General features: G+C 51.7%; 1 protein-coding gene across 1 annotated transcript in view; it reads left to right on the forward strand.

The window, feature by feature from the left end:
- INTS3 (integrator complex subunit 3) overlaps nt 1-20,179 on the forward strand; it is a 120,671-nt gene that overhangs the window by 42,252 nt on the left and 58,240 nt on the right. The window contains exons 4-9 of the mRNA XM_082275164.1: nt 2,544-2,657; nt 4,850-4,934; nt 11,785-11,851; nt 14,963-15,107; nt 15,330-15,459; nt 17,976-18,073. Coding sequence (XP_082131290.1) covers nt 2,544-2,657; nt 4,850-4,934; nt 11,785-11,851; nt 14,963-15,107; nt 15,330-15,459; nt 17,976-18,073 — 639 coding nt within the window. The remainder of the gene's footprint in view (nt 1-2,543; nt 2,658-4,849; nt 4,935-11,784; nt 11,852-14,962; nt 15,108-15,329; nt 15,460-17,975; nt 18,074-20,179) is intronic.

Below are 20,179 nucleotides of genomic sequence, written 5' to 3' on the forward strand. Positions count from 1 at the left end.
AGAACTGTAAGCCAGGCCCCTCCCCCTTCCAAAAATATTAACGTTCAAATACCTGTTATAATGCAACTTTTATTTCATTTGAAACGGCGGCCCGGTGGCCAGATTCTACCCTTTGCTTCCTTTTATTGGACTCCTGGGGCGTTATTCCCCCACCGATACCAACAATGGGGCATCATTTCCCCACTGACACCAATGATGGGGCTCTATTCCTCCCTCTGACACCAATGATGGGGCACTATTCCTCCCACTGACACCAATGATGGGGCACCATTCCTCCCACTGACACCAATGATGGGGCACTAGTCCTCCCACTGACACCAATGATGGGGCACTAGTCCTCCCACTGACACCAATGATGGGGCACTATTCCTCCCACTGACACCAATGATGGGGCACTATTCCTCCCACTGACACCAATGATGGGGCACTAATCCTCCCACTGACACCAATGATGGGGCACTAATCCTCCCACTGACACCAATGATGGGGCACTATTCTTTCCACTGACACCAATGATGGGGCACTATTCCTCCCACTGACACCAATGATGGGGCACTATTCCTGCCATTGATACCAATGATGGGGCACTATTCCTCCCACTGACACCAATGATGGGGCACTAATCCTCCCACTGACACCAATGATGGGGCACTATTCTTTCCACTGACACCAATGATGGGGCTCTATTCCTCCCACTGACACCAATGATGGGGCACTATTCTTTCCACTGACACCAATGATGGGGCACTATTCCCCCCACTGACACCAATGATGGGGCACTAGTCCTCCCACTGACACCAATGATGGGGCACTATTCCTCCCACTGACACCAATGATGGGGCACTATTCCTCCCACTGACACCAATGATGGGGCACTATTCCCCCCACTGACACCAATGATGGGGCACTAGTCCTCCCACTGATACCAATGATGGGGCACTATTCCTCCCACTGACACCAATGATGGGGCACTATTCCTGCCATTGATACCAATGATGGGACACTATTCCTCCCACTGACACCAATGATGGGGCACTATTCCCCCCACTGACACCAATGATGGGGCACTATTCCTCCCACTGACACCAATGATGGGGCACTAGTCCTCCCACTGATACCAATGATGGGGCACTATTCCTCCCACTGACACCAATGATGGGGCACTATTCTTTCCACTGACACCAATGATGGGGCACTATTCCTCCCACTGACACCAATGATGGTGCACTATTCCTCCCACCGACACCAATGATGGGGCACTATTCCTCCCACTGACACCAATGATGGGACACTATTCCTCCCACTGACACCAATGATGGGACACTATTCCTCCCACTGACACCAATGATGGGACACTATTCCTCCCACTGACACCAATGTTGGGGCACTATTCCCCCCCACTGAGACCAATGATGGGGCACTATTCCTTCCACTGACACCAATGATAGGGCACTATTCCTCCCACTGACACCAATGATGGGACACTATTCCTCCCACTGACACCAATGATGGGACACTATTCCTCCCACTGACACCAATGTTGGGGCACTATTCCCCCCCACTGACACCAATGATGGGGCACTAGTCCTCCCACTGATACCAATGATGGGGCACTATTCCTCCCACTGACACCAATGATGGGGCACTATTCCTGCCATTGATACCAATGATGGGACACTATTCCTCCCACTGACACCAATGATGGGGCACTATTCCCCCCACTGACACCAATGATGGGGCACTATTCCTCCCACTGACACCAATGATGGGGCACTAGTCCTCCCACTGATACCAATGATGGGGCACTATTCCTCCCACTGACACCAATGATGGGGCACTATTCTTTCCACTGACACCAATGATGGGGCACTATTCCTCCCACCGACACCAATGATGGTGCACTATTCCTCCCACCGACACCAATGATGGGGCACTATTCCTCCCACTGACACCAATGATGGGACACTATTCCTCCCACTGACACCAATGATGGGACACTATTCCTCCCACTGACACCAATGATGGGACACTATTCCTCCCACTGACACCAATGATGGGGCACTATTCCCCCCCACTGAGACCAATGATGGGGCACTATTCCTTCCACTGACACCAATGATAGGGCACTATTCCTCCCACTGACACCAATGATGGGGCACAAACCAAATTCCCAGCCGTTGTTGGACCACCATCATCTCTTGTGTGTCAGCCAGTGACAGCTGCAGGGAAGAAGAGGAAGCGCCAATGACACCTGAGTCTACATTAGTCTTCGCCAATGTAATGTGGGTGTCAGTCCGCAGTGGTGGGTGTGGGAAACTGCATTGCTAGTAACGCCCATTTGCCGCATCAGGATGGAGATTGCCGCGCCCCCGTTAGGGTTAGGACTACAGCTGCTGAAGCAGTCACCACTAGCAACTCTTTAAGAACCCTTTCCTCATTCCAAATGTGATTGGCTGCCCTCTATTGTTGGCTGTAAAGTCTCCTCCCACTTTCCTGTGATTTGCAGCAGAATGAGTGACCCCTCCCCCTCCTCTCTCCCGCAGTGTTACCGCGATCTGGCGCTGGTCAGCAGAGACGGGATGACCATCATCCTCAACAAAATCAACCAGATCCTGATGGAGAAATACCTGAAGCTGCAGGACACCTGCCGGACGCAGGTAGGTGCATCCAACCCCCGGAGATTTGGGGGTTCATTTACCAGAATTGGGGAGTGCAAAATTCAGCTGCAGCCAATCAGCTTCCAGATTTAAACATATTTTTAGCAGGACTGCGACATTGCGGTGGACAGATCGGACCCCTAACTGACACTTTTGGGGGGACCAGTGACATTACTACAGTAATCAGTGCTAAAAATATGCACTGTCACTGTACTAATGACACTGGCAGGGAAGGGGTTAATACTGGGGGTGATCAAAGGGTTAAATGTGAGCCTAATTGTGCTTACTAACTGTGTGGGGGGAGGGGCTCTGGCAGGCACACAGAGAGCGGAGAGCTTAGCTGAGACACACAATCTCTGTGTCCCTGTCTGACAGGAGAGCCGCCTGCTTTGTTTACATAGGAAGTCGGCTCTTCTGTCAGTTTCTGTGAAGATCGCAGGAGACCGGCGGCGATCGCGCCCCTCCTCCCGCGGTCCGGCTCCCGTTGTGTCTAATCACAAGGGGAGCGTGCACATAATCCTGTACATGTACGTGATTATGTGCAGCAGAGTCGCCCTGCCGCAGTAAATCTGCGTGGGGCGGTCGGCAAGTGGTTAATTAAAAAAGAAAAAATTCTCTTTCGTTCATTGAGGGACACAGCTCATGATCTTCTAAACCATTGGGTTATACTGCCCCCTACAGGATGAGGGCTCTAGGCAGAAAAAGTCTGGCTACGCCTATGGGCGGTCCCTGGAGGTATACTCCCACTCTCTGCCTAGTCAGTTGTAAGGACCTCCTTCCTTGCTGGGATTTCTGGTCCTGGCAATTTTTTCCTTTTTATATCGATTTTTTTCTCCTCTATTTTTCCTGTGAGATCTACAATCAACTGGCAGACTGGGGCATGGGCTGGATAATCTAGATCCAGAGGGTCCCCCCATCCCCCTAATCTGGCCAGCGCGCACGCGCAGACCTCAGCTCCGCGCTAGGTCAGTCGTGACATAGCCCCACCTGACGGGGGATGGCCTGCGAGTTAAATGCTAATGCTCTTCTCAGCTCCCCCGCCGGCGGTCCTGGCTTCTCCCCCTTGACCAGTGCCCCCATAGCAAGCCACTTGCTATGGGGGTAACTGGTGCGTGCTCGCTCCCAAGCCCCAATCTATGCGTCCATAGCACACATAAGCAACGGTATGGCTCCTCCCCGGCTATCTCCTTATTGGCTCACTGGCTGTGATTGACAGCAGTGAGAGCCATTGTCAAAGCCAATGAGGAGAGATAGAGGAGGCTCAGATGAGTATTAGGGGGTTGGGGGGCGTAGGGGAAGCCGCACACGGAACGTTTTTTACCTTCATATATAGATATTAGAAGCTGATTGGCTGCCATGCACAGCTGCACCAGATTTTGCACTCTCCCGTTTTAGTAAATCTCCCCTTTATGCAAGAGTCAGATATTACCCAGACAAGTGTATGGATGGCTCTTCGACAACATGGCAGGAGGTCATGTGACCTTATGGACACTCCTCCCTCTGACCTTATGGACACTCCTCCCTCTGACCTTATGGACGCTCCTCCCTCTGACCTTATGGACACTCCTCCCTCTGACCTTATGGACACTCCTCCCTCTGACCTTATGGACACTCCTCCCTCTGACCTTATGGACACTCCTCCCTCTGACCTTATGGACACGCCTCCCTCTGACATTATGGACACGCCTCCCTCTGACCTTATGGACACTCCTCCCTCTGACCTTATAGACACACCTCCCTCTGACCTTATAGACACACCTCCCTCTGACCTTATGGACACTCCTCCCTCTGACCTTATGGACACTCCTCCCTCTGACCTTATGGACACTCCTCCCTCTGATCTTATGGGCACGCCTCCCTCTGACCTTATGGACACTCCTCCCTCTGATCTTATGGGCACGCCTCCCTCTGACCTTATGGTGGACACGCCTCCCTCTGACCTTAAGGTGGACACGCCTCCCTCTGACCTTAAGGTGGACACGCCTCCCTCTGACCTTAAGGTGGACACGCCTCCCTCTGACCTTAAGGTGGACACGCCTCCCTCTGACCTCAGGGTGGACACGCCTCCCTCTGACCTTAAGGTGGACACGCCTCCCTCTGACCTCAGGGTGGACACGCCTCCCTCTGACCTTAGGGACACGCATGATGGCTTTTCTCTTGGTGCTAACTGATGCGGTGTCCTCTCTCTGCAGCTGATCTGGTTGGTGCGGGAGCTGGTGAAGAGCAGTGTGCTGGGAGCCGATGGCGTTTGTATGACCTTCATGAAACAGATCGCAGGTGAGTTTTCCATGTCCCCGCAACTATGTTCACAGAAAACATGACTGTCTGGTATATGTTGGTGCAATCTGCCACAAGCTTATCCAACTAAATTGGGAAGTTCTGTGTCAGGTTTGCTTGATGTGCAGACCAACAGCTGTCTACATGGGCCTTATTTATTTATGTGAACGATGTGTGGCCCCTTAGCAGCCAATCATATTCTCCATCTGTGACATGAGTTACTTGTGATCAGGGAGGAGCTCAGATGTGTTCAGATCCTAGTCCAATCCCACCTGATCTATCCCACCAGAAAGCTGGCACTGTTCTCCGCCATTCCTCAGGGATGAGCTTCAGGTGTCTTCAGATCCTAGTCCGATCCCACCTGATCTATCCCACCAGAAAGCTGTCACTGCCAATCCTTAAAGGCCAAGACATTCCCCTCCCTGCAGCTATACGCGCCTCTTATACACATGCAAGGCTGGGAATGCCTCTGCTTCCTATGTTTGGAGGTGAGCAGTGATGGCTTTCTGGCGGGATAGCTCAAGTGGGTTTGGACCAGAATGTCAGCATGCCTGAGCTCATCCCTACTTGTAATTGGCTTACACCGCTCTCAAAGTGACCCTGACTTGATGCTACAAACTGCATTTAAATTATGTATCTAGGAAAACGAAAGCACATGGGTATCTCTGCTACTGCCGAATGCCATTTTAACTTTTTGGGACTTTGTGGGAGGAGTTTGTGGATTGCCCCTTTCATGTTCCAACTTGACTGCGCACCAGTGCACAAAGCAAGGTCCATAAAGACATGGATGAGCGAGTTTGGGGTGGAGGAACTTGACTGACCTGACCTCAGCCTGATAGAACACCTTTGGGATGAACCGAGCCAGGCCTTCGCGTCCAACATCAGTATCTAACCTCACAAATGCGCTTCTGGAAGAATGGTGAAACATTCCCATAGACACTCCTAAACCTTGTGGACAGCCTTCCCAGATGAATTAAAGATGTTAAAGCTGCAAAGGGTGGACCAACCCAATATTGAACCCTATGCACTAAGACTGGGATGCCATTAAAGTTGACGTGTGTGTAAAGGCCGGCGTCTCAATAAGTTTGGTAATATAGTCTATGTGTGCGGCCAGCGTCTAGGGGTTAATGACCCTTTTTCTTTGACCCTCACATGGAATCGGACAATGCGCCCGTTCTTCTCATTGCTGGAATCATCAGGATGAAGGAAAATAACAATCCAGCCACGTCTGTAAGCATTCTAATCCTCCCCGGCCCTCTGAGGTGCGCTCCATCCATTACTTTCCATGGAAGAGGAATGCCGGCATTGTTAGTCTACAGCCAGCGGGAGAACCTCATCAGCCGGTGTTCTCCTTTTATTATCGGAGTATAAGAGGAGTTTAACGATTCTGAATGATGAAGCACGATGGTGGGGTTGGGGATCAGACAGCCGCAGATGTAAAGCAATGAGCTCCCAGCAAACGGCGCTTGCAGGAGGACGTGCGCCGAGGCTGCTGCTGCGTAGAAGTAGGCGTCCGCTGGGATCCTCCTCAGTATGCTGCTCAAGATGTTCCTGGTCCCCTGGTAATCCCTGCCAGACGCTCCTGAGGAGGGATCATTGGAATGGAAGACAGAGATGTCACCTTTCATATCAATGATTTCACAGAGCGCCGTGTGTGACTTTTAGGAAATAGACGCTAATTGATACTGGCGGGACCCTTGATGAACTCATCACCATCCTCAGATCTGGGAGGAAAGCGGTGATGTGTACAGATTTGCTTTTGCTTCTTTTAATATCTTCAGGCAAACTTTATACCACTCACCACCACCACCATCTCTTCAGCCTATTCCAAGCCCCGTTTTAACATGTCAGGTGACCCTTTATGACGCCTCTTCTGGGAGGGGAACACCTGTGATCTTCCAAAGTGGTCTAGGCCCGCCATCGACCGGTCTTGTCCCTGCCCCCCTTGACCGGTCTTGTTCCTGCCGCCCTTGACCGGTCTGTTCCCTGCCCCCCTTGACCGGTCTGTTCCCTGCCCCCCTTGACCGGTCTTGTCTCTGCCCCCCTTGACCGGTCTTGTCTCTGCCCCCCTTGACCCGTTTTGTCCTTGCCCCCCTTGACCCGTCTTGTCCCTACCCCCCTTGACCGGTCTTGTCCCTACCCCCTTGACCGGTCTTGTCCCTGCCCCCCTTGACCGGTCTTGTCCCTGCCCCCCTTGACCGGTCTTGTCCCTGCCCCCCTTGACCCGTCTTGTCTCTGCCCCCCTTGACCCGTCTTGTCTCTGCCCCCCTTGACCCGTCTTGTCTCTGCCCCCCTTGACCCGTCTTGTCTCTGCCCCCCTTGACCCGTCTTGTCTCTGCCCCCCCTTGACCCGTCTTGTCTCTGCCCCCCTGACCCGTCTTGTCTCTGCCCCCGCTTGACCCGTCTTGTCTCTGCCCCCCTTGACCCGTCTTGTCTCTGCCCCCCTTGACCCGTCTTGTCTCTTCCCCCTCTTGACCGGTCTTGTCTCTTCCCCCTCTTGACCGGTCTTGTCTCTTCGCCCTCTTGACCGGTCTTGTCTCTTCCCCCTCTTGACCGGTCTTGTCTCTTCCCCCCCTTGACTGGTCTTGTCCCTGCCCCCCTTGACTGGTCTTGTCTCTGCCCCCCTTGACTGGTCTTGTCTCTGCCCCCCTTGACCGGTCTTGTCTCTGCCCCCCTTGACCGGTCTTGTCCCTGCCCCCCTTGACCGGTCTTGTCCCTGCCCCCCTTGACCCGTCTTGTCTCTGCCCCCCTTGACCCGTCTTGTCTCTGCCCCCCTTGACCCGTCTTGTCTCTTCCCCCTCTTGACCGGTCTTGTCTCTTCCCCCTCTTGACCGGTCTTGTCTCTTCGCCCTCTTGACCGGTCTTGTCTCTTCGCCCTCTTGACCGGTCTTGTCTCTTCCCCCTCTTGACCGGTCTTGTCTCTTCCCCCTCTTGACCGGTCTTGTCTCTTCCCCCTCTTGACCGGTCTTGTCTCTTCCCCCCCTTGACTGGTCTTGTCCCTGCCCCCCTTGACTGGTCTTGTCCCTGCCCCCCTTGACTGGTCTTGTCTCTGCCCCCCTTGACCGGTCTTGTCTCTGCCCCCCTTGACCGGTCTTGTCCCTGCCCCCCTTGACCGGTCTTGTCCCTGCCCCCCCTTGACTTGTCTTGTCCCTGCCCCCCCTTGACCTGTCTTGTCCCTGCCCCCCCTTGACCTGTCTTGGCCCTGCCCCCCCTTGACCTGTCTTGGCCCTGCCCCCCCTTGACCGGTCTTGGCCCTGCCCCCCCTTGACCGGTCTTGGCCCTGCCCCCCCTTGACCGGTCTTGGCCCTGCCCCCCCTTGACCGGTCTTGTCGCAGCCCCTTGTGATGTTATTTCTCCATTCCTGGAGTCTTCAGGAGCGCACTGATGGACCCAATAGGAATTTTTCACATCACCAGGCAGCAACATGGACCCCCCTAGAGGGACCCACCCCCTGCAGTCAGGACCCAGCAGGTCCCATGACCATGCATTTAAATGAAGGGAAGAAAAAATTCCTTGAGCCGCACATCACACAAAAAGCTCACGTAAGAAGTAGAAGCAGCCGCAGCTTAGACTCTGTCCAGGCCACACTCACTACGCATTTCGCCCCAATCATAGGGCAAAGTCATTGGGCGAAATGCTTTGGAGGTGTGGTCTGGGCAGAGTCTAGGCTGAGGCTTCTTCCCAGCCGTTGTCGAGTGCTCTCTTTCCTCCCCTCTGAAGCGACTGCCGGATGACACGGGATTGCGTGACCGGACCAAAGTATAGGCCAGTATATACATCATTTTTTTTTTTCACGGGTTGGGGGGGGGGGGGGGGAAAGGGACATTTTTAAGACTGGTTAGGTGCACATCTGGTTGACAACTGATAATGAAGGTCTGCCAGCACAGTGACAGCGTTTGTTATGGTAAACTCCCCAGCCCCCTCCTTAATATTACGTAAAAAGGGAACACCAAGTAAGAATGTGATGTGCGCGTTCCAGCACGTCGCATGTAGGGCAGGCCATTCATTTCAATGGGCTGGGGAAAAAAAGTCCCACACTTTTCCTGAGGTGCTCTGCACCGAAACCCGTGGTGTTGCGCATTTGTAGATGTGTGGGGTGCCCTTAAACTATGGCACTGCCACACGTCTGCTAAATGACAGCATGTGGGGAAAACATGCGATTTTCCTTGCATTCCCCCCATGCAAAGGTCTGAACCTGGGCTGAGATCAGCAAAGTTCTGAATGGATGGATGTAACCAATATGAAGGAGTTATCCCAAGGTGGGCGTACACTTTAAGGTGAGATTAGATTTGAAATCATTGATGCCTTCCTCAAGCTCCACCCCTCTCAGGCGGATAATATAGCGTGACCCGTAACGGGTGTCAGACTTTGGTCCATATCCATCAGCCATGCCTGTGCATCAGGTTTATTAATCAAATACCCATTGTGTAAAGGATTGTGGTGTCAGTGTGTGACGGTCTGACCGTGAATGGATTAAACCATGAATGGCGGCAGGTGATTGCTGTTCAGAGGGCCGTCACTTAGAAAGTTGGCTGTCACACGCTCTCCAGCACGGGCGCCATTCATCTCAGACAGGTGCGGGGATTATGCATTGCGCGCTCTGTACCCCGGTGACAGCGATATAATCCGCCGCGCGATCACTCGAACACAGACTGAGCCGGCGAGGCGGTCCGTGTCTAATGTGTGTGGAGAATATTATCACAGATCTGTCACCGGGGAGCTGCTGGGACACTCCGTAATGTAGGATGTAATTACTGAACGCCTTTCATCTCCCGAAAATGACATTCTTTGTGTCTTCTCCCTCTCTACCTCCTCCCTCCTCCTTCCTCCTCTCTACCTCCTCCCTCCTCCTTCCTCCTCTCTACCTCCTCCTTCCTCCTCTCTACCTCCACTCTACCTCCTCCTTCCTCTTCTCTACCTCCCTCTCTCACCCCTCCTTCCTCTTCTCTACCTCCCTCTCTCACCCCTCCTTCCTCTTCTCTACCTCCCTCTCTCACCCCTCCTTCCTCTTCTCTACCTCCCTCTCTCACCCCTCCTTCCTCCTCTCTACCTCCCTCTCTCACCCCTCCTTCCTCTTCTCTACCTCCCTCTCACCCCTCCTTCCTCTTCTCTACCTCCCTCTCTCACCCCTCCTTCCTCTTCTCTACCTCCCTCTCTCACCCCTCCTTCCTCTTCTCTACCTCCCTCTCTCACCCCTCCTTCCTCTTCTCTACCTCCCTCTCTCACCCCTCCTTCCTCCTCTCTACCTCCCTCTCTCACCCCTCCTTCCTCTTCTCTACCTCCCTCTCACCCCTCCTTCCTCTTCTCTACCTCCCTCTCTCACCCCTCCTTCCTCTTCTCTACCTCCCTCTCTCACCCCTCCTTCCTCTTCTCTACCTCCCTCTCTCACCCCTCCTTCCTCTTCTCTACCTCCCTCTCTCACCCCTCCTTCCTCCTCTCTACCTCCCTCTCTCACCCCTCCTTCCTCTTCTCTACCTCCCTCTCACCCCTCCTTCCTCTTCTCTACCTCCCTCTCTCACCCCTCCTTCCTCTTCTCTACCTCCCTCTCTCACCCCTCCTTCCTCTTCTCTACCTCCCTCTCTCACCCCTCCTTCCTCCTCTCTACCTCCCTCTCTCACCCCTCCTTCCTCCTCTCTACCTCCCTCTCTCACCCCTCCTTCCTCTTCTCTACCTCCCTCTCACCCCTTCTTCCTCCTCTCTACCTCCCTCTCTCACCCTCCTTCCTCTTCTCTACCTCCCTCTCTCACCCCTCCTTCCTCTTCTCTACCTCCTTCTCACCCCTCCTCCCCCCTTCTCCACCTCCCCCTCTTCTCCACCTCCCCCTCTTCTCCACCTCCCCCTCTTCTCCGCCTTCCTCTCACCCCTCCACTCCCTTCTCCACCTCCCTCTCACCCCTTCTCCCTCTTCTCTACCTCCCTCTCACCCCTCCTTCCTCCTCTCTACCTCCCTCTCACCCCTCCTTCCTCCTCTCTACCTCCTCCTCACCCCTCCTTCCTCCTCTCTACCTCCTCCTCACCCCTCCTTCCTCCTCTCTACCTCCTCCTCACCCCTCCTTCCTCCTCTCTACCTCCCTCTCACCCCTTCTACCTCCTCCTCCTCTCTACCTCCTCCTCACCCCTCCTTCCTCCTCTCTACCTCCTCCTTCCTCCTCTCTACCTCCCTCTCTCACCCCCCCCTTCCTCTTCTCTACCTCTCCATCTCACCCCTCCTTCCTCTTCTCTACCTCTCCATCTCACCCCTCCTTCCTCTTCTCTACCTCCCTCTCTCACCCCTCCTTCCTCTTCTCTACCTCCTTCCCACCCCTCCTTCCTCTTTTCTACCTCCCTCTCTCACCCCTCATTCCCCATCTCTACCTCCCTCTCACCCCCTCCTCCCCCAACTCTACCTCCCTCTCACCCCCTCCTCCCCCTTCTCCGCCTTCATCTGTCCCCTCCTCCCCCTTCTCCGCCTCCCTCTCACCCCTCCACTCCCTTCTCCACCTCCCTCTCGCCCCTTCTCCCTCTTCTCTACCTCCCTCTCATCCCTCTTCTCTACCTCCCTCTCACCCCTCCTTCCTCTTCTCTACCTCCCTCGCACCCCTCCTTCCTTTTTCTCTAACTCCCTCCCACCCCTCCTGCCCCTTCTCTACCTCCCTCGCAACCCTCCTCCTTCTCACCCCCCCTCGCAACCCTCCTCCTTCTCACCCCCCCTCTCACCCCTCCTTCTCACCCCTCCTTCCTCCTCCCTCTTCCCCCTCCTTCCTCTTCACTATCTCCCTCTCACCCCACCTTCCTCTTTTCTACTCTCCTCTTCTCTACCTCCCTCTCACCCCTCCTTCCTCTTCTCTACCTCCATCTTTTTCCATCTACAGGGGGTGACATTTCCTCCAAGAATATTTGGCTGTCTGAAGGTGTGCTTGATATCCTTATGGATCAGAGGTAAGTCTACTAACAGATGGTTCCCCCACAGGAATTCTACCTACCAGGCTGCATCCTCAGTAATATCACCGGTCTATAGTGAATGGATAGGCTGCATCCTCAGTGATGTCACCGCTCTCTAGTGATTGGATAGGCTGCATCCTCAGTAATATCACCAGTCTCTAGTGATTGGATAGGCTGCATACTCAGTGATGTCACCGCTCTCTAGTGATTGGATAGGTTGCATTCTCAGTGATGTCACCGCTCTCTAGTGATTGGATAGGCTGCATTCTCAGTGATGTCACCGGTCTCTAGTGAATGGATAGGCTGCATTCTCAGTGATGTCACCGGTCTATAGTCAGTGGATAGGCTGCATTCTCGGTGATGTCACCCGTCTCTAGTGAATGGATAGGCTGCATTCTCAGTAATATCACCGGTCTATAGTGATTGGATAGGCTGCATCCTCAGTAATATCACCGGTCTGTAGTGAATGGATAGGCTGCATTCTCAGTGATGTCACCGGTCTATAGTCAGTGGATAGGCTGCATTCTCGGTGATGTCACCGCTCTCTAGTGAATGGATAGGCTGCATTCTCAGTGATGTCACCGCTCTCTAGTGAATGGATAGGCTGCATTCTCAGTGATGTCACCGCTCTCTAGTGAATGGTGGCTTTACAAAAATGATCTTTAGTTGATTTCTGCTTTTAATAATGTCACCTCAGAGGGGCGCTCCCGCCCTGCATGCCTCGCTGACTCTCTTCTTCATCATTTTAGAATAGAACTGGCTGGTACACTGGTTGTGTTTTTATTTGGAAGGGAATGTTCATAATTCTTCATATAATTGTGTTTTATTAAGCAGCCCCAGACGTCCCAGAAATAGTTTTAATAGCATTCACTGCCTTCCAGCCGGGTTATATCGGGCAGAATTCTGTCCTGTGTGCTCAGAGCTCTGTGCCGTTCACAAAAGGAGTCCAAATATGTGCATATAGGCTCACCGCAACTCAAGACTGATCAGTAACAGGCACACTAACCTTTTCCTGCCTATGATCTCTGGAAAACCATTCCTAAACACCATGCTCATAGCTGTCCGCTAGAAAGAGCCCCCCCCCCCTTCCTAGTTGACAGCTTCCATTCACCCCACTAATGATTGGGAAGCAATTGGAGTGGTTCCTGATCATGTGGCCACTATTTTAGCTATGCAAGATAAAGGGGAAAAAATATTTCACCTTGCAGAGCTCACCACAGCCTGTAAATGGCAATGTGCCTCTATTTAATACTGTCATTGACTTATACAGTTATAGTATTAAAAAGAATATAAAAAAAATGACTTGAAGATTTCACCTTGCAGAGGTCACCACAGCCTGAAAATGGCAGTGTGCCTCTTTTTAATATTTTCATTGACTCATACAGTTATAGTATTTAAAAGAATAATTAATAAAAAATTTGGCTTGAAGTGGTCACCACAGCCTCAAATTGGAAGTATTTAATGCTGTCATTGACTCATACAAGTATAGTATTAAAAAGAAAAATATATTTAAAAAAAAAATAAACTTAAACTTTTTACAACAGTCTTTAGATGGCAGTGTGCCTCAGTTTAATATTGGCATTGACTTGTATAGAGAGTACTAAAAAGAATAAAAAACAAAAAACAAAACTTGAAGTAGTCACCACAGCATGTAGATGGCAGTGTCCCTCTGTTTAATACTGACATTGACTAATACAGGTATAGTATTAAAAAAAATAATGTAACGCAAATCCCCTTAAAGTAGTCACCACAGCCTGTAGATGGCACTGTGCCTCCTATTTATTGCTGTCATTGACTCATACAGTTATAGTATTAAAAAGAAACATTTTTTAAAGAAATTCAGCTTTAAGTGGTCACTACAGCCTGCAGATGGCAATGTGCCTCTGTTTAATACTGTCATTGACTCATACAGTTATAGTGTTACAAAGGATAAATAAAAATCGGCTTGAAGTGGTCACCACAGCCTGTGGATGGCAATGTACCTCTGTTAAATACTGTCATACAGTTATAGTATTAAAAAGAACAATAAAAAATTGGCTTGAAGTGGTCACCACAGCCTCAAAATGGCAGTGTGCCTCTATTATAGAATTATATATAGGTAACTACGCTGAGTACTTAAAAGTTCCAGCCATATAAGTATAAAAATGTGGAAAAATATCATATAGCAGCTACACTGGTCATATACTGATAATATAAAAGCAAGATAAATATAAGTATGTAGCGCTTAATCAAGATTTAAAAGAAAGTCCATAAATAGTCCATAAAAGGAGAAATATCCAGAGATCCTCGTGGAAGAGTGTAATCACACTGCAACCAACACTGAGTAGGAGGGTGAGACAGATCCGCCACCAAGTGAAATGCCAAAACACGCTTACCAGACAGATGTAATAAACAAGCATTTAAGCAATAGCCATGGCAAACTGCAGGTAACTGTCAAAGGGTCGCCATCCCATTCCACTTCTCAGATGAGGATCTCACAGGTATAAGGTCAGATATCAGATCGGAAACCACTCGTAAAAGAGAAATAATACCCCTCATGGTGCAGTATGTAAGCATCAACCATTTATTCAAATAATAAGAGAAAAACTCACATTATAGCAGGGGAGTACAAGCATATAAACACCGATCAGCGTGGTTCCGATCCTAACCAACAAAATGGCCGCGGTCGTCCTTGGCTGCGCATGTGCGTCCAGGCGTCCACCAATAGGGAGCGGCCCAACGCGTTTCGTCATACGCAAATGACGTCTTCAGGGGCACATGACCAACACTGACCAATGAAAATCTTTCTGAGCTGTGGTGGAAGAAAGGGTGTTGAAGAGCGTGACTTTCAAATACCCAGAGATACTACACCAGCTAGTGTGGGAAGTGAAAAGTTGTCATTGGCTAGTGTGGGAAGTGAAAGGTTGTCATTGAAGGAGGGAAGTGCAGCGAGTACTAGGGTGCGGGAAAGGTGCTGCGAGTTTCATATTTTGTGAAAAATGGAACTAACACTTTAACTGGAGTTGAGTTTTAATATTGCATTGAGGAATGGAGGAGCGAGAGAAGGGGAAATGGGGAGCGATGGTTGTAAAGCTCTATGGTTTACGATTTTCGGGTATCATCCTGCAGGGAGTGGGTCATGAAGAGCACCATCCTGATCGCCATGTCGGTGTACACCTACCTGCGACTGATCGTCGACCACCACGGGACCCCTCAGCTGCTGGTTCTTAGACAGAAAGAGGTGGACTTCTGCATCATGCTGCTACGAGAGCGGGTAGGTGCTCCCTCCTCCATCTTACTTCAAACTCTTTACATAAAAGCAGGAGGTGCTGAGACTAGAGAACAGGACCGGTGTCCGCTTTTATCAGGACAGGAAGTGAGAGTAAATCTCCTCCATAGTAAATCAGTAGCACGGCATGAAGAGCCAGTTTTTTTCTTTACAGACGGTGAGAAGCTTTAGAAACCCTTTAATTCCTCTTGTCTCTTTTCCCTGCAGTTTATGGACTGCTTTATAATTGGTCGGGACCTGGTCCGCCTCCTGCAGAACGTTGCACGGATCCCGGAGTTTGACCTGCTGTGGAAGGATATGCTTCACAACCCGCAGGCCCTCAACCCCCAGTTCACAGGTATGCCCTCCTCCACGCCTAATCCTTCATTTTTTTAAAGGGAAGCTGCACAGTGGGCGGTACTTTTAAAGAGAAGTTGAAGGGTGGGTGGTACTTGTGCAGGAAAGCTGCATGGAAGGTGTTACTTAGGAATACAAAGGTGCGGGGGGGGGGGGGGGGGCAGTATTATTAAAGAAAAGGTACAGGATGGGCATTACTTATAAAGAGATGGTGCAAGGTGGGCGTTATAAAGAAATGGTGCGGGATGGGTGTTGCTTCTAAAGAGAAGGGGCACAGTGGGAGGTGCTTCTAAAGAGAAGGGGCACAGTGGGAGGTGCTTCTAAAGAGAAGGGGCACAGTGGGAGGTGCTTCTAAAGAGAAGGGGCACAGTGGGAGGTGCTTCTAAAGAGAAGGGGCACAGTGGGAGGTGCTTCTAAAGAGAAGGGGCACAGTGGGAGGTGCTTCTAAAGAGAAGGGGCACAGTGGGAGGTGCTTCTAAAGAGAAGGGGCACAGTGGGAGGTGCTTCTAAAGAGAAGGGGCACAGTGGGAGGTGCTTCTAAAGAGAAGGGGCACAGTGGGAGGTGCTTCTAAAGAGAAGGGGCACAGTGGGAGGTGCTTCTAAAGAGAAGGGGCACAGTGGGAGGTGCTTCTAAAGAGAAGGGGCACAGTGGGAGGTGCTTCTAAAGAGAAGGGGCACAGTGGGAGGTGCTTCTAAAGAGAAGGGGCACAGTGGGAGGTGCTTCTAAAGAGAAGGGGCACAGTGGGCAGTACTTAAAAAGGGAAGGTGCACAGTAGACAATACTTATAGAAGGAAGCAGGACAGTGGGAAGTACTTGTAAAGAGAAGGTTCGGGGTGGGCGGTACTTATAAAGGGAAGCTGCACTGTGGGCGGTACTTTTGAAGAGACGGTGTATAGTGGGTGGTACTTATAAAAGAAGGTGCAGGGTGGGAGGTACATGCAAAGAGAAGGTGCAGGTGGGCAGTACACTATAAAGAGCAGGAGCACATTGGGCGTTACTTATAGAGAGAAGGTGCACAGTGGGTGTTACTTATAAAGAGCAGGAGCACAGTGGGCGGTACTTATAAAAGAGCAGGGGCACAGTGGGCGGTACTTATAAAAGAGCAGGTGCACAGTGGGCGGTACTTATAAAGAGGGTGGGCGGTACTTTTGAAGAGAAGGTGCAGGGTGGGAGGTACTTGCAAAGAGAAGGTGCGGGGTGGGCGGGACTTATAAAGAGCAGGTGCACAGTGGGCATTACTTATAAAGAGAGGGTGTATAGTGGGCGTTACTTATAAAGAGAAGGTGCACAGTGGGTGTTACTTATAAAGAGCAGGGGCACAGTGGGCGGTACTTATAAAGAGAAGGTGTGAGATGAGCGGTAATTTTAAAGAGAAGGTGGGCAGGAGAACCGCTCCCGTAGCATAGTGACGCGCTCTCTGCATCAGTTGCATGCTCAGGGTTGTGTAATGTGTTGGCTCTGTGCTTAAACGGGCCATGCAATGTGTCCCTTGAATGGTGTTGGCTCTGTGCTCGGACGGGTTGTGTATTCCCGGTAGTGCCGGGGTCACACCATGAAGGACATTAGCTATGGTCCTCCGCTCCCCCATCTCTCCATAGTTAACGCTCCTCACCCTCTGAGTGCTGGAAATGATTTTGCTGCCTTGTCAGCTGTTGAGGAGTGGATTGGGGGGGGGGGGGGGTTACACGCTAATGGTGCCCCTAGGACCCCCCCTGTTCTGACAGGTTGCAATTAGCCAGCTTCCTTCCCTGGAGCTGTAGAACATCTATTTATAGCCGCGCTCCCATCACCCGCTGCCTCCCTTCTCACCAATCCGCCAGTTCCCTTGTGTCAGCCTCATCCCCCCCAACCCCCCCCCCCCCCTCCACTTCACGCACTGCCAGTCGGAGGTCCGGGGATTGGGGGGGGCACTGGAGGTATACATATGAGATAAACGTTGAGATGGTCTTGATTACTGCGCCAAGCCTGAGCATAATGAGATTATTGTCAAGTTTAATCGAAGATGTGAAACGACCCGATCCGGGGTGGAGGGGGATGGGCGCACCATTGGTGCTTCTATAGTCTGTGTTTGCATAATGTGCCCCCCCCCACCAAGTGCAGAGAATTACCCATTCAAACCAATACATCACTATAGTGTGACTGTGGGGGAGGGGACATTAGAGTGTAAGCTCCTCTGGTACAGAGACTGATGTGACTGTGGGGGAGGGGGCATTAGAGTGTAAGCTCCTCTGGTACAGAGACTGATGTGACTGTGGGGGGAGGGGACATTAGAGTGTAAGCTCCTCTGGTACAGAGACTGATGTGACTGTGGGGGGAGGGGACATTAGAGTGTAAGCTCCTCTGGTACAGAGACTGATGTGACTGTGGGGTAGGGCACATTAGAGTGTAAGCTCCTCTGGTACAGAGACTGATGTAATTGGCTCAGTGATCTCTGTACAGCGCTGCATTATATGTCAGAGATATATAAATATTTTATTGGCTCTTCTAGAGAATTCTTCCTTCTCTCTCCCCCGTAGGAATCCTCCAGCTGTTACAGTCTCGCACCTCCCGCAAGTTCTTGGCATGCCGCCTGACCCCCGACATGGAGACCAAGCTGCTGTTCATGACGTCTCGGGTAGGTGTTCATTGTTTCGGAGAATGTGATTGGAGGAGGTATGGTGGGATGGGCTACGACAGCGGAAAAGATGAGATGCCGAGTGTAACGGAACCTGCACCCACAATGTGCTTCTGTCCGAATACCGCTTCCTTCTAGCCTAGCCTTGAACATAGCTATCAAATATTACAGCCCCCCATACAAAACTAGCCGAGAATAGCTTGTATAAGATCTAGAACATTTATTGAACAAACTCACACCGAATATATACCCCACCAGGTCAGGTGCCTGATTACATTATCCTATGCAGCTGAAATTGTGTACAGAAACATAATTAACCTGAGCTAATTATCTAGCCACCTGGACAGAAACAATAGGTGAATGGGAATCCAGACCCAGACAATGTTATAATTAACATGCTAATTAACTCAGCACTGCAACAAGGCTAAAACAAAGTACATTACACATTATCCTAAGTATAAACACCGAACACCTTATTATACAGACGATAGCAGGAGACCCCAGTAGCAGACTGTCCATCTCCTTCACTGAAGTACAACACACATCATTATAAGTGTAAACACATCCCCATAGTAGACAATAGGTGAGTTAGTTAGCACAATTAATGTGTGGAAGACAGGCGGTTGAGCTGATATTAGCCTCTGCTATGAGTCTGACTGTGTTGAGCAGTCCTTCACTGGTAATAGGCAGCCAGGCCTTCAACATGGATCCCAGACTCTGTGTGTCTTGGGGAGACATGGACTTGAATACAAAGTAACATTACTCCAAGGGTCCCCCGCAGCACACACCCCACAAGGAGTAGTGTTCCCTTAAAAGCCAGAGCCCATAGTCAGCAGGCAAGAGGCTAGCCTGCATTTCCCTCCAAAAGCCCCTGTCCTGAGTGAGTTTGTCACACCGTGCATTCAGAAAGTCGCAGTTGGTCAAAGACAGGACACTACAGGAGGTGGTCAGAGACATGACACTACAGGAGGTGGTCAGAGACTGGGGACGCTACAGGAGGTGGTCAGAGACTGGGAACGCTACAGGAGGTGGTCAGAGACTGGGGACGCTACAGGAGGTGGTCAGAGACTGGGGACACTACAGGAGGTGGTCATAGACTGGCAACACTACAGGAGATGGTCAGAGACTGGGGACGCTACAGGAGGTGGTCAGACACTGGGAACACTACAGGAGATGGTCAGAGACTGGGAACACTACAGGAGATGGTCAGAGACTGGGGACACTACAGGAGGTGGTCAGAGACTGGGGACACTACAGGAGGTGGTCAGAGACTGGGGACACTACAGGAGGTGGTCAGAGACTGGGGACACTATAGGAGGTGGTCAGAGACTGGGGACGCTACAGGAGGTGGTCAGAGACTGGGGACGCTACAGGAGGTGGTCAGAGACTGGGAACACTACAGGAGATGGTCAGAGACTGGGGACACTACAGGAGGTGGTCAGAGACTGGGGACACTACAGGAGGTGGTCAGAGACTGGGGACGCTACAGGAGGTGGTCAGAGACTGGGGACACTACAGGAGGTGGTCAGAGACCGGGGACACTACAGGAGGTGGTCAGAGACTGGGGACGCTACAGGAGGTGGTCAGAGACTGGGGACGCTACAGGAGGTGGTCAGAGACTGGGGACGCTACAGGAGGTGGTCAGAGACTGGGAACGCTACAGGAGGTGGTCATAGACTGGGAACACTACAGGAGATGGTCAGAGACTGGGGACACTACAGGAGGTGGTCAGAGACTGGGGACACTACAGGAGGTGGCCAGAGACTGGGGATGCTACGGGAGGTGGTCAGAGACTGGGGACACTACAGGAGGTGGTCAGAGACTGGGGACGCTACGGGAGGTGGTCAGAGACTGGGAACACTACAGGAGATGGTCAGAGACTGGGGACGCTACAGGAGGTGGTCAGAGACTGGGGACGCTACGGGAGGTGGTCAGAGACTGGGAACACTACAGGAGATGGTCAGAGACTGGGGACGCTACAGGAGGTGGTCAGAGACTGGGGACACTACAGGAGGTGGTCAGAGACTGGGGACGCTACAGGAGGTGGTCAGAGACTGGGGACACTACAAGAGGTGATCAGAGACTGGGGACGCTACAGGAGGTGGT

Source organism: Pelophylax lessonae (genome assembly GCF_965119305.1).
Source record: "Pelophylax lessonae genome assembly, chromosome: 13".
NCBI lineage: Eukaryota > Metazoa > Chordata > Amphibia > Anura > Ranidae > Pelophylax > Pelophylax lessonae.